Source organism: Acartia tonsa, chromosome 4, assembly GCF_053477335.1.
Source record: "Acartia tonsa isolate MP-2025a chromosome 4, ASM5347733v1, whole genome shotgun sequence".
In the NCBI taxonomy this organism is placed as follows: domain Eukaryota; kingdom Metazoa; phylum Arthropoda; class Copepoda; order Calanoida; family Acartiidae; genus Acartia; species Acartia tonsa.
In genome coordinates, this window is record NC_137263.1 from 40448627 (window position 1) to 40463069 (window position 14443).

Genomic DNA, 14443 nt, shown 5'->3' on the forward strand with positions numbered 1-14443 from the left:
TTTTATTTGTTGATTCAAAACTAGCAGTGACCAAACTTTTCAACACATGATTTAATCGACAGAAGGGGAGATTTTGTTTATCGTCATCAAAAAAATACTCGTTAAACTTTATGAGATTCCCTTGGAAGCAACTATAGAGGCGTAGCCGCTTGAACTTAGAGAAATATTAAATTTTGAAATGATAATATTGATTACAATAGGTATAAAAATAATTATTATAAAAAAGTTGTTCAATAATATAACAATTGTTTTTTAAGTGAGGTATTTACTTTTCATCAAACATATTCTTTTATATTTGTTCCTAGCAGCGAAGCTACTCTATAATTCCAAATGTCCATCAGTCTGTCCGTTAGACACAAAGTGCGCGAAACGTGGTGTTCTCGGCTCCTATTTAAGATAGAAGGCTGAAACATCTTACAAACATTCCCACCATTATTGAGCATAATCAACTATAAAAACATCCATGGCGATTGAACTGCATTTTAGCAGGTTTTGGCTATCCAAGAATTTGGCGAAACGTGATTTTCTCGGCTCCACTTTTAGATAGAGAGCTTGAACTTCTAGTCGATATTCTCCTAATTATTGAGTATAAATAACCATATAACACCCAAGGCGGTCAAATTGCTTTTTAGCAGGTTTTTGGATATTTATATAATTTTCACATCATTTTCCTCCATATCTTTGGTGTTTTTCAAAATTGATGTAGATCAAAATTAAATTTCATTTCCCTCCAAGGGATTTTTTTCTTCAAAAGTGGTCTTTAAATCTTCTGTCCGTGTTCTTTTTGTGCTTCGCTACTTATGGATGTTATCATCCTTGTTTTTAAGATATATCGCCGGCTTAGCCCTTAGCTTAAGAAGGCTTGGGTCTAAATAAGGATAAGAGGAAAAGGCCATACTCAAGTATAATTTGAATTAATTGAATCAAATTAATATACATAAATACATAGTTGAAGCCGTTTATAGAAAAAATATAAAATATATACACATACATCCTGTTACTTAAATATCAGTATGTATTACACATATATGCATATAGAACTTTGAAGGTATATAATCATATGTATTATATTTTTACACCTGTTCTGGGAGGATTCTGTAAAAAAAATTTCATATAAAAATGATAAAAAAAATTATTAAACGTGTCATTTAAATTAAATCAGTATTTATAGGATTTAAACTAAGGTAGCATTTGATTTTTCTAATGTGGATATAAAAGATAAAAATTTTACGATACACCTTGTGAAATATACATGTGTATAATATGTATATGAATGAATATATGTTTTAAAGATAAGACCTGAATGAAAAAAATTAGTTGAACTATGCCACAGAAACAATAATATTCATAACTTGCTGATATGTTCATTTCAAGGAAACTATTATGTTTTAACAAGTGATTTCTTCAATTATTTTTCACATTTTTTTTTATATTTTTGCTGATTCTACAGTTTTAAGATTTATAAGCATCTGTATTTTTTATATTTTTTTTATTGTTGATAATAAGACAAACAAAAAACAACAACAAAATATTTTACTGTAAAAACTTTTATTCTTCTGGTTAATTATAATCAAATTCTTAAATCAAAAATAAAATTACCTAATGCTAATTATTTCAAAATGAAATTTTAAATTTATATAATTTAAGATTTAGCCATATAAATTTTTCCTTAAATATGATTCTCACAAGAAAAAAAACGTAATTTATAAATCCTAAAAGGCGAAAAAGAAATTTACTGTTTAAGATCTGCATTTTTGGAGGTCTTTCGTGGACAGCTGTTCTACTTATAACAAATAATAACAGTGATAACAAAGAAACTTTGCAACAGTTAGCACAAAAAAATATCCAGGGACAACAGAAACTAGAAGAAAATGTGAAAAATGATGTGAATCGGGGTGATAATGATATTATAGAGGACAAAGTTAATGTTAAAAAAGAGGAAGATGAGGTTAGACAGCAAGATTCAAATTATGACTCTAGTAGTCAGACGTCAGAAAAGGTAGAAAAAAATGCTTTTACAGAAAAAATCCTGTACACTAAAGTAACAGGATGTGTATCTTTTTGTAAGTATGTCTGTAAAAAATCTCGGAAATGATTGGACAATTTCAGGAAGTTATGTATAGGTCAAGGACAGGCTCTATGATATTTTTAGGAGAGGGGGGAGGGACAGTTAAAAAATCCTTCCCAGCGCCTGGATGCTGTGGCCGATCACTTGAGTTCAATGCATGTTATTATTAGTTGTACCTGTCCAACTTGTAGATACATTTTAAATATAGACTCTAGAACCTATACTAGAGATCTACAAAAAAAAAGGTATGAGTGAAAGCACCGATTTTTCTTTATGGCTCCGAATCCGATGTATTTCCGCTGGATTGAACCGGATCTTAACCATACTGAAAAATCATGTGTAGCAAAATATTACAGACAATTTTTCACAAAAATTCAAATAAAACAATGAGATTAAAACCCAATTTATTAGCCCGGGCCTTCAGTCCCTCAGGGCTAACTAAAATGGTTATAATCTTTTGATTTTTCATTTTAATATTCGCGGAATGCTGTCTAAAGTACCAAACGGTAAATGGCCATTCCTGTATGGCTCCAAATCCGATTTATTTCCGATGGATTGAACCGGATCTGAGTCATTGGAAATATAATTTATACAATCTGTATTAATGTACTCTCTAATAACATCTGGTAATACCAGAATATGATGAAGATTTTATTTCAGGGAAGAGTATCTCCATATCCAGTAAATAAGGTAGATGAATGGAGAAAACAAGAAAGTAAGTGTGCATATTTACAATCCAACGTAAATGACCAAATCCACAACAAACGAAGCTCATAGACTGCAATGTTTAGGAACAGAAAACTAATTGACAGAAATATTTAGTTATGTAGTAGATTATTCTCATTTGCTATGAAAATCTTTAAACGAAGTTAATATTTAATAGCAGCTGTAAAAATCAAATTTCTGGTTTAGATTACCCAGATCCTCTAAAGCTTAATGAATTATTAATCAGATAGACATTTATCTTGAATAGCAATTTAGAAAATCACATAACCTTCAGATAGATATTTGATTTTCCCTTTGGTGCATAACATACGAACCGATGGAGAAATAAGTAAAGGGAATTTTCACTAAAAATTATATATTGATATTATATCATTCATCGCATCGTATTATAAACAGCTTTCCGCAGATATAAAAATGTACAATCATAATATTAAAACCAGTTTTTAGCCCCGAGATGCCGAAAGCACGGGTTAACAAACTTCTAAAAAAAAATTATATTAATAGAAAACTGGAAATAATACGATACATGATTTTTTAGTTTGGCTGAGAACCGGTTCCTAGCCACGGGATATTAAGTTGTTATGAAGCCATAATGAAATAACTATTCTTCTTTTACTAATTCATATTATTTTTAGAAGAAGTAATCCAGCCCCCTGTAGAGGGATATGGAGAGAATGGACGGGGAGTCAAACTGACAAATATTGATGAAGAAACCAAGAAAAAGATCGACCAGGGATGGAAGGATAATGCCTTTAATCAATACTACAGTGATCTCATATCCCTGGACAGATCTCTACCTGATATGCGGTAAGAGTTATTAAATTATTAGAGTAAAACAAAAGTGGGGGAAGGATGAAATATATGTCCCCAACACGTGGACTCTCTGCTGACTTCAAATTGGGTCTATGAATATCAGCCAATAGCGTCGCAAATATTAACACAGTCAAGTCGCTACAAAAGAGCAGAAAGCAATTTGCTATCAGACGAAATAGGTCCCAAACACTGGACCAAGGTAGTTGTCTGTGTTATACATCTTGTATATTTATAGATTTATTATAAAACTAAAAATAATACTACAGTAACCAAACAAACCGTAAAAGGTTCTTTAGTAGCGAAGTTTTTGTGTATGTCTGTCTGTACTTCTGTCTGTCAGTCGTTATTATACTAGCGTGGCTTTTTTTAATTAATAGTTGGTTCACCTTCACTTCGATCAACATTTTCTTCCCTTCCCCTTCTTAATTTTTCTACCATTCCTTATCTACCAATGAATACCATAATGTTTAGCTATAAACAGCTTCCCCAACATTGCTTATTACGAAAATGTAATCAAGTCAAATAGAATTAAATATTTAACTTCAGTTGAATTTGTTAAAAGCGAAGCTTTTCTATAATTAGGGTCGGTCCGTACGTCCGTCCGTCTGTACGTCCGTCACAAACGGATAGCTTTTTTAGTTAATTTAGGCATGTTAGAATTGTCCTATCGATTTCAAACTTTGCATGGTGATTCCTTTAGAAGTTAGGTACGATTTAGAAAGCGTAGCAACTCTATAATCATTACAAGAATGTCCGTACGTCCATTTTTAACATTTTGATTTTTTACTTTTTTAACAACAATTTTTTTTGTGATCTAATCATCCGATTGATCAGATTTTTGGTATGTTTATTCCTGGGACAACAAAGTATAATGTTTCAAGCGAAGCAACTCTATAATAAAGTCCTAAAAATGTAAGTATGTCCATAAACATTATCCTCTATCAAGCAGTTTTTCAACAAAATTACATTTACAATTTTGCTTCAACTCTTATACATTTATATTCTGATTATTCAGTTCCGACACTTTATAAGTGTTAATGTCCGTTTGTCCTACAGTTTCAGTGCTTCGCTTTTATGGATGTTGTCATCCTTGTTTTTTTTTACAATGAAGAGTCTGTATAATTATATCAGGATTTATCTATTTTCATGGGATTGAGGTGGAAATAACTAGCCCTCATAGAGTATCTGACCGATAGTACCTACCTTGTACATTAATAAATCGTATATTGATAAATCCTCTTTCCTTAAGTTTATAAAAATAATTGATTTCATTCGTTTTTAGGGACCCTTGGTGCAAAGCTCCAGAACGTATCCTGCCGCTGTCCCAGCTGCCAAGAACTTCAGTCATCATATGTTTCCACAATGAAGCCTGGTCTGCTCTCCTCAGAACTGTACACTCAGTAATAAATCGCTCTCCTCCAGGAATATATTTTTATAAGAACACAAAAACAATTCAAACTAAATATTAGGGAAACAGAATAGTTATTTATTGCATCGTCTTAAAGACAGCTTTCCGCGGATATGAAAATGAAAAACTATAAGAGTATGGCCAGTTTTGTTTGCCTCGAGGGGCTGCAGGCTCTGGCTAACAAAAATAGTTTTAATTTCGTGTTGTTTATTTTAATATTCGTGATAAATTGTCTATAATACGATGCCATACATTATTTTTCAGAATGAATCAGATTCGTTCTAAACCAGCGGTTATTAATCGGTTTCGAAGCCATACTAGAAAAAAATAATCCATCTTTCGTATCTTTAGAATAATAAATTAAATTTAAATATTAAAGAATAAATTAAACACATCAAGCTAACAAAAGAAAATTGAAAAAACATATGTTTATGCTTTAATATGGACAATTATGTCTAAAGGTTGATCTGACCCTAATTAACAGGAAGATAGGGTACATTTTCCTGTTTATTACAATAGTCCTCAAAGTTTTATATTAACGTTTTCTGGTTCGCTAGATCAACAACTTTAAGGACTTTAATTAAATCTTGATTGGTTGGTTCATTAAGTTAAGTGTCTATTCGTATAAGCAACTACAGATGGGGTAATTTTGTGTATCATCATTGGGGATGAGCATCAATTTATTGGCACTTGTCTTTCCTTTAGAGCCCTGCTTATTATACATATAAGAGTTTCACTTTTAAAAATATGAATTATGATTAGAGCTACTTGAAGAGGTTGTCTTAGTAGATGATGCTAGTACACAGGTAAATTTTTCAATGTCTCCTCAAATAAACACACACAAGAGGAAAAACATTTACATTTGGTAAACCTTTCCTGTATGGCTTCAAAACCGTTTAATTGGAACCGGTTGTCAGCCACACTGAAAAATCTTGTATAGCATCGTATTACAGACAATTTTCCACCAATTATAAAATACAAATCATTAAATACCAGTCTTGTAGTCGGGTATTCGGCCCCTCGGGTCTAACAATTGTAAATTTTTCATTTTAGTCCACTGAAAGTTGTCTATTACACGTTGCAATAAATAACTATTATTCGTTTATATTAAATCCAAACCAAGCTTAAACCAAACTAAAAATTTTTAATTGATATAAATTTTAACAACCAGGGAAAAATTCATTACTTTTTGCATCGCCCCTAGATAGTAGGAAATCAGGAAAATAGCCTTAAACCAATCAAAAACATTACAAAGCATCTCTGAAAAGTACATTTGGTACAGAAAACCAGTTTACGAGATCTAGTTAGTGTTGGGCTAATGGTATTGTGCAAAAAAACGCGCGTTTTTGCATATTTTTACACAAACATGCACACAATGACTTAAATTGCCTATTTTGAACTTTTTCTTTGTAGGACCATCTGAAACAGCAGCTTGAGAATTATATTCAAAGGTTCAATGGTGAGTAGTTTTACTTCCTCTGTAACGACTTCCAACTGCCTTCTTTGACTATATTCCAATAGTAAATGAGTTAGTCTAAGTTTTTGCGAAAACAGATCTTTAATATTAATATTTATGATTTTTCTCAAATCTCAAAACTTTCGAATTTAGAACAAAGTAAGAATGTGTGTGTGTTTGGTGGGGATTCGATGATCTAGCTTTCGAATGCAGCTAATGCCTAATTTTGGCAATTAATTTGTCTTGGATATGCTATATTGAAGTCTACAAAAGTAATTGACTTTATTTTAAAGACAATCTTTGATGCTACTGAAGTAATTATCCTTGTTTTTACTTACACATTAACTTTATAATTAAGGAAAAGTAAAGGTTGTTCGTGCCAAGGAGCGGACTGGTCTAATTCGTGCTCGTCTCCTGGGAGCTGCCCACTCCAACGGAGAGGTGCTGACCTACCTGGACAGTCACTGTGAGTGTACAGCTGGCTGGCTGGAGCCTCTTCTCGACAGGATTGCCAGAAACTCTACGACGGTTGTTTGTCCGAATATTGAAGTTATCAGTGATAGCACACTGGAGTATATGAAATCAGGGTGCGTATGGTTTATTATTGTCGTTTGAATGTTTTTAAATCACTAATTTGGAGGCGAAATTAATGCAAAATCTTTTACAATTTCTTATTTTTTTAGTTTTGTTGTTTTATTTTTAAGAGAAAATATATTTTATAAATTAAGTCTACAATTCACTTTGTATCTATCTTCATTTGTATAAATCATGCAAAGTAAAACATATAATTCTAAAAAAAGACTTTACTTATAATCGCCATTAAACTTTTTATGTATTTTTAGGTACGTAGCCGTCGGAGGGTTCAGCTGGGACCTGATCTTCAATTGGCACCAGATACCTGAGAGGGAGAAAAAACGGCGGGAACATATGTTTGCGCCAGTTCAGAGTCCAACAATGGCGGGGGGTCTCTTTGCTATTAACAAAGCGTTCTTTGAAAAGCTGGGCACTTATGATTCAGGTTTAGTATTTGCTTTGCATTTAGCCATTCTATGTATTGTATATCCAATTTATCGATATTTTTGAGCTTTTTTATATAAATGATTTAGGATCCAGTGATTTTAGAAATAATAGGACTATAATACTATAAATTTCTTAGGCTAGCCTAGGTGTTAAAGTTTCCTTATTCTGACATAGATATAAAGGAAATTAGAGTTTCCTAATAAATTTTTAAATATTTGGCATGTATAGTAGAATTTTTATCATCCTTTGATTTTAATATTGGTCCAAGAAAAATAAATCAAAAATCAAAACAGTTTTGCAAAGATATTCTTTTCTGTGGTGTTAAAAGATAATTTTGTATAATTGAAATAAATATTTCTATAAGGACAAATTTTAATAGTATAGTTATATTGTTTAGAGAGACATAAGTGTTCATAACATAAAATTGGCTCTAGGATTTAAAAATTCTAACTCAATTAAATTTTTACAAAATATAGGTTTTGATATCTGGGGAGGTGAGAACCTGGAGCTGTCATTTAAAACCTGGATGTGTGGAGGTACTCTGGAGATTGTACCTTGCTCACACGTTGGACATATTTTCAGGTAACCAAATCTCATTTTTTACAATGAACTCTATTTGATTCTTCCTAAAAAAGCTTAAAACTACTTTCTGCATTTGGCAAATCAAAATTGCTTTTAAAGGTTCCAAAAGGTCAATAGGGCTAAAAAAATGTATATCCACAATAGGAATTTTTATAAGGAATTTAGCGAAAGAAATAATTTTTTGTTTATTCTATAAAGAATATGCATACATTCATACAGAATAGATTAGGTTTACCTTAAAAGATAGGTATACAAAATACAAAAGGATCTACTGCAGTTCACGGTAAAATATTGCTGGTAAGCAATATTTTCAAAAATCTATGAATTTTAAAGGCTGCCAGCTGTCAAACGGCTGAACGTACAGATCATACCCGCACACCATTTTAAGCGGCATAAGAAGGCCTACAAATAATCTGGAATAACCACGATCCAATTATGCACAAGGAAAACTTCACTGAAGAAAAAACGCGTAAAAAGGGTCTTTTTCGCGCATTTCTGCTCTGCGAGATAATTATGCATTATTGATTTATGGCTATTCCAGATATTTGTAGGCCTTCTTATGCTGCTTAAAACAGTGTGCGGGCATAATCTGTACGTTCAGCCGTTTGGCAGCTTTTAAAATTCATATATTTTTGGAAATATTGCTTACCAGCAATATTTTACCGTGAACTGCAGTAGATCCAAATGTTTTTCTTATCAACTTATTTAACTTTTGAAATACTTTAAAATAATTTTAAGATTTATATAACAGGTGTTTAAGTTAAAACAAAAGTTTATGTACAATTGTTTAATTATCACAAAAAAAATATTTTTCCATTATTGATTTTTTGTTTTAAAACTACTATATAAATTAGTTATGACTGTATGTATACTTATAGGGTATAAGAAGATAGAAACATGTTCTTTTCTTTAGAATTTATCTCAAAGCATTTGACTGAAATTTGAACCTAGTAATAGTGTCTAACTTTTTATCTTTGTGACGTAACAAAAATCCATCTCTTTTTTAGGGGTTTCCTTTCCCACCTTCCCTCTCATCCTTCGATTTTTGTTACGTCACAAAGATAAAAAGTTAGACACTATTACTAGGTTCCTGAAATTTTCTTTACTACTAAAGGATATTGTTTAAAGATTGTAATTTTGCAGGAAGCGTTCCCCTTACAAATGGAGGGATGGTGTAAATGTATTAAGAAAGAATACAGTCAGATTAGCTGAAGTTTGGCTAGATGAATATAAAACTATTTATTATGAAAGGTAACTGATCATTTATAAATTTTATTTTTAATCCTAGTATATAAAGTAGTGAGTAGTACACTGAACCTATAGAGTTATCTATTTTAGAAAGTCTTCACAAAGGTTCAAGAATAGTTTTAGGCTATTTATTTCTAGATTAAAGTCTTTGAATATGTTTTAGACGCATGTCTATTAGTGTGGCCCAAATCAAGGTCTAAATCGCTTTTCAATGTGCGGAATGTAAAAATAGGTTATGTATTGTTTGTAGATTTTAGCCCTATAATTGATTTTAAGAAAAAATCTATCGCTATCTCGCTAAATTCATATTTATTTTCACCTTTTCTTCAACAAATTATGAAAGCCTTACACCAGATATAAAGCAAAACATCAAATTTTCTGTCTGTTTGTTTACAAACATTGAAATAAAATATTAAAATCACCAGGAATAAACATATGAAGAAAGAAAGTATAAAAATTTATTTTTGTACAATTACAATAATTTGGGAAAGCTAATTCATACTGCAAAATCATTGAAGAAAAATAATTAAAGATAAGCCTTACTCTTTATTCCTGGTTTAATAAAAAACAATCAAATTATTTTTTGCAATATTAATTTTTTTATTAGTATGCTTTTTTTTAAAGTTGAATATGAGAATAAGTATATTACATATTTTTTTACCTTCATTTAATTTTTTATTTAAGTAAATTGTCTCTTTATTGGCGACAATGTCTGTTGAGCCATGAAATTTATTAAAAACACTTTTTCCTATTTTATGTCTTTAAAACGTATATTTTTTTGAGTTTTTCATCATTTCTCTTCTCATAAGACTAATATCTACTGTTTTAGTTCAATTTCTTACACAAATTATCAATTTAAATAAAACAATGTTTTTAGACGTTTTTCGGAATTATTCGGCAGGAATGGCGGTTCTGCCTACTTTTTATAATTGCTTCATATTTGAACTCTTGTTACATTATTTTAGGTTGGCAGTTCTTTAATTATTTCTTGTTAAAATCATGAAAATATGAAGTTTTTGATAAAAAGCTTAAGATTGAAATTTCGAGATCAATTTTCATTGTAGAGAGGTCTAGTTTTCACAAAAAGGTCTACATTTGAGCCGGTAACAACTTCAAGGTATCCGCAAATTGATATGGTAAAGATTTAAAAATTCATGTTTTTTTGGGCCAGTCTAATGTCTATCCTTCCCTACTACGTCATATAAAGGGTCTCTATAAGCGACAAACACCCAACTTGTGTCAAAATGATTCATGTGACGTCATAAAAATGAGGGAGATGAGAGGAAAATTGGGAAAGAAAACCCCTAAAAAAGAGATGGATAATCCCTCATTTTTATGACGTCACATGGATCATTTTTGACCCAATTTAGTCTTTGTCCTAGAAGCTAGGGGCACAGTGTAATAACTGAAAGTATCTTTATCAGTATTGTCTTCAATGGAAGATGATAAAAGTCCCTACACAGATTATGACGTCATACGATAGAATAGCCAAAAAGAGGCCAGTATAAAATTTATGCTGGCCTTTCATTGGCTATTCTATCGTATGATGTCATAATCTGCGAAGTGACTTTTATCATCTTCTCTTCAATGTCATAATCTTGTTTGTGAGACTATTATATTAATAGATCGATTGATTTAGCTGGTTTGACATAAGTAAAGTGTTTGATAGCGATATCATTTTTTACGATAAATAAAACAGGGTGGGACTGGGAGAAGACATTGAACTGTAAATTACACTAGTACCTACAGTTTTATTTCTTGGCTTAAAACCCTTGAAAACTTTCATTTAATTGAGATTGGTTGGAATTCGTAGTGTCCAAACTTTTCAACTAATATTTTTAATCTAGAGAAGGACAATCTTGTTTATCATCCATGGGGATGTACAACAGATTAAAATTAAAATTAAATTAAGAATAATATAAAATCTTTCAACCAATTCAAAGAGACAAAGATTTTTTAAAAAATCACTTTATCTAGAATTGCAAACAATCTTGGTGATTATGGTGACGTATCCAGTAGGAAAAAGCTGAGAGAAAGCCTGCAGTGCCAGAGCTTTGGATGGTACCTCAAAAATATTTACCCAGAACTATTTGTTCCTTCGGAGGCCATAGCTAGGGGAGATATCAGAAATCTTTACAGGAATAATAAATCACCTAGCAGGTTTGTCCTTCTTTCCGTAGGAAAGCTACCTTTTTAAGTCTTATTTGTAGGTGAAAAAGAGCGTCCTTTTATCTTACTCCTCTACGATGCCACTATTTATTTCTGTGCAGGGGGGAGGGGGGGGGGGGTACCCTAATCAATGGCCCTAACCACTCCTTCTATCTATCTCCCTAAGACTTTACACAAATATGCGTTGAAAACTATAAAGTACATTATGCTGATAATTTACCTATAAAATGTTTATTGTCTTTAGGAAATATGGCATTATTTCTAATACCTTTTTATTTGCCTAATGAGGACATTGACAATATTCAATATTTCTAAAATACTAATTATTTCCAAATGAAAATTACAAGTTGATACTAATATTTATTTAGTATTTTTAATAGTATGTGTATTGATTCGCCTGCCAAGAAGGGAAACCTACACAAACCTCTTGGGGTTTTTCCTTGCCATAAACAGGTACACAATTTCTAAAACTTGTTTCTAGCCCCTGAAATCAAATGGATTTTCCAACCTGTATCTAGTTTTATTTTAGAAATGGCTTGTAAACATTTAACAGAAAAGACGATAATTTATAAAAGTTATTTATGCATAATCAATAAGCATAAAATTAGTAATAATGAAAGAATACCATTGTTCGGATCATGGAAAGAAAACGAAGTAGCGGGATTTGTCGTATTTTTACATTGACTTTTGATAAGTTATTATATGTTAAGTTAATAAATGTTAATGTTTGCCCCGCAGTGCTAGGAAATATGCCCCGCCATGTTAGAGCCAAACGCAGGGGCTAGAAATAGGAGAAAAGCTAGTGTGAAAATACGACTTAACTCGCTACTTCGTTTTCTTTCCATGATCAAATTATTGTTTATCTAGGGAGGTAATCAGTACTGGATGTTGTCCAAGACTGGTGAGATCCGGCGGGACGACGTGTGTGTGGACAACAATGGCGGCTCCGTCATTCTGTACAACTGTCATGGCAGCAAGGGAAACCAGGAGTGGCTGCTGGAGGACTGGGGAGGTATTAAGAACCCCTCCAGTGGAAAGTGCTTGGCTTTGACAGAGGCTAAGGTAATAGTTGACTTTAGCTTTATGCAAGAAAGGTCGTCATTACTTCAAAGAGTAACCATCAAAATAATTTAAATCGACACGATAGTTTTTTTCTTAATTAGATTCAGTGGTTACAGTTAAATAAACTGATAAAAAATCATGTCAAAGCTGTTAATTTTTACCTCCAGAGATAAAATTTATATGGGATGGGGTTATTATCCCCCGCTAAATTAAAAATTAGGGCATATACTAAGAAGATGTGTAAACTTCAAATCTGAGAGCAAAAATATATTATAAAAGGAATTGGAAAATTTTCATACTTAGGAAGAAACTCTTACAATTTAACCAAGATCAGATTGAACTGACCTTACCCTAATAGTAAATGCCCTATTTCTCTATTTTCTTGGTACTCTCTAATTAACTTGTACTTTACTTATGTCAGGTGAAATTAATAGACAGGTTTACTAACTTGCAACATCCAACTTGGTAATGTACCTAAAGAATTGAAATATTTAGGATAAGCTAGTGATGGAACACTGTGTAGAGAGTGAATTCAGACAAAAGTGGTTATTTGAAAATTACAACCGGACTGCGTATGATCATTGGAAGAATAATAATTTGTTGTGATACTTTTCGTTGTTGTTGCATGTTTATGTTTGATTGGATTGTTAGCTAATTTTTATAGATTAAATTTTCATTAAAGATGTAGTAATTTGTTATATCAACGACCCTAGAGGCCTCCAAGGAAAGAGCGAAAAACGTAACTAAAATATTTTTTTTTTTTTCGGGGGGGGGGGAGGGAGGTTAGTTTTCTTATAACATAAGGGTTAAGGGAAACCTCCACAAAACAGTAATAAAATTTCCTAGACCTATAAGAAACTTCACTAAAAAAAACATATCGGTTTAGCCACAACTTATTTCCCGGCCCCAGACACTAGACGTCATTGGATAGGACTATTATGATCAACAAAGTAACTTGTAAAGTAGCATCACTTCTTAAATATCAGAGTTAGATATGAAACCTTTATTTTGAGATCAGATACTACAACTTTTAATAAATATTAATATGGAATATTTTGTATAACTACGAGGATTTTTAGGGACAAATATCATGATTTTGTATTTTACATGATTAAGAGGGGGGGAAGTTTTGACACATTTGCGTAAACAGAGAGAATAGGCTTTATCTTTGGACTGAGAGGATAGGTTATTAGAGATAAAATCATTCTTATATGATAAATTTTCTCAAATTTTAAGATTTTTTGGATAGGCCTCCAGGTTCAGGAGCTGCAGGCCTCCAGGTAGCCTCTGGACAGGTAAAAACCAAAATCAAAATTTTTTTTGTATAGTTAAGAGGTCATTTTATATAACAAAATATGCATATTTTTAAATGTTATTTACATATGTATTTAAACAAAAAAGATGCTTTTTTGTTTAATAAGTTGACCTACATCTCTTTTTAAAAAAGTTATTTTTATTTTTACCTGTCCAGAGACCACCTGGAGGCCTACAGCACTTGAATCTGGAGGCCTGCAGCTCCTGAACCTTAAGGCCTATCCAAAAAATCTTAAAAATGGGAAAATTATTCATATAAGAATGATTTTTTCTTTTATAACCTATCTTCTCAGTCCAAAGATAAAGCCTATACTCACTGTTTACGCAAATGTGTCAAAACTTCCCCCCTCTTGTGGAAAATATTTTTGTCCTATTTTTTTTTAAGTAACGCGGCTGTTCGCTTTTAAACTCAGTTTATCCATTTTTTTCAATTGGTGCTTCCAGTCGTATCTATTGATAAACCACGTAATTAAATAACCCTTTATTTTTAATTAATATACTTCATACAGACAACTAGCCTTGTGGGGCTCTCTTAGCCCTTTCTTAACCCAACCTAACATAAATTGGACACAAAAAA

The 14443-nt window shown here is 31.7% G+C and overlaps 2 protein-coding genes across 2 annotated transcripts in view; one reads left to right on the forward strand and one right to left on the reverse strand.

Annotated features, from left to right (window-relative positions):
- The window catches only part of uzip (beta-pore-forming protein unzipped), a 265056-nt gene that overhangs the window by 118095 nt on the left and 132518 nt on the right, over positions 1–14443 (reverse strand). The gene's annotated exons all lie outside the window — the stretch shown is intronic.
- Positions 1745–13233, forward strand: LOC145317195 (putative polypeptide N-acetylgalactosaminyltransferase 9). The gene is made up of 14 exons (XM_080158156.1): positions 1745–1999; positions 2729–2783; positions 3430–3601; positions 4890–5027; positions 5776–5821; positions 6429–6474; positions 6830–7058; positions 7314–7489; positions 7968–8073; positions 9217–9324; positions 11299–11481; positions 11871–11943; positions 12358–12552; positions 13048–13233. Exons 3-14 carry the CDS (start codon positions 3597–3599, stop codon positions 13156–13158), a joined length of 1416 nt encoding a protein of 471 aa, XP_080014282.1. The 5' UTR covers positions 1745–1999; positions 2729–2783; positions 3430–3596; the 3' UTR covers positions 13159–13233.

Excerpts from the sequence above, each read along its gene's own strand:
- LOC145317195 (XM_080158156.1), top strand. Across the intron at positions 5,822-6,428 it reads TAGATGATGCTAGTACACAG|GACCATCTGAAACAGCAGCT; the intron begins GTAAATTTTTCA and ends TTTTCTTTGTAG. Across the intron at positions 8,074-9,216 it reads CACGTTGGACATATTTTCAG|GAAGCGTTCCCCTTACAAAT; the intron begins GTAACCAAATCT and ends GTAATTTTGCAG.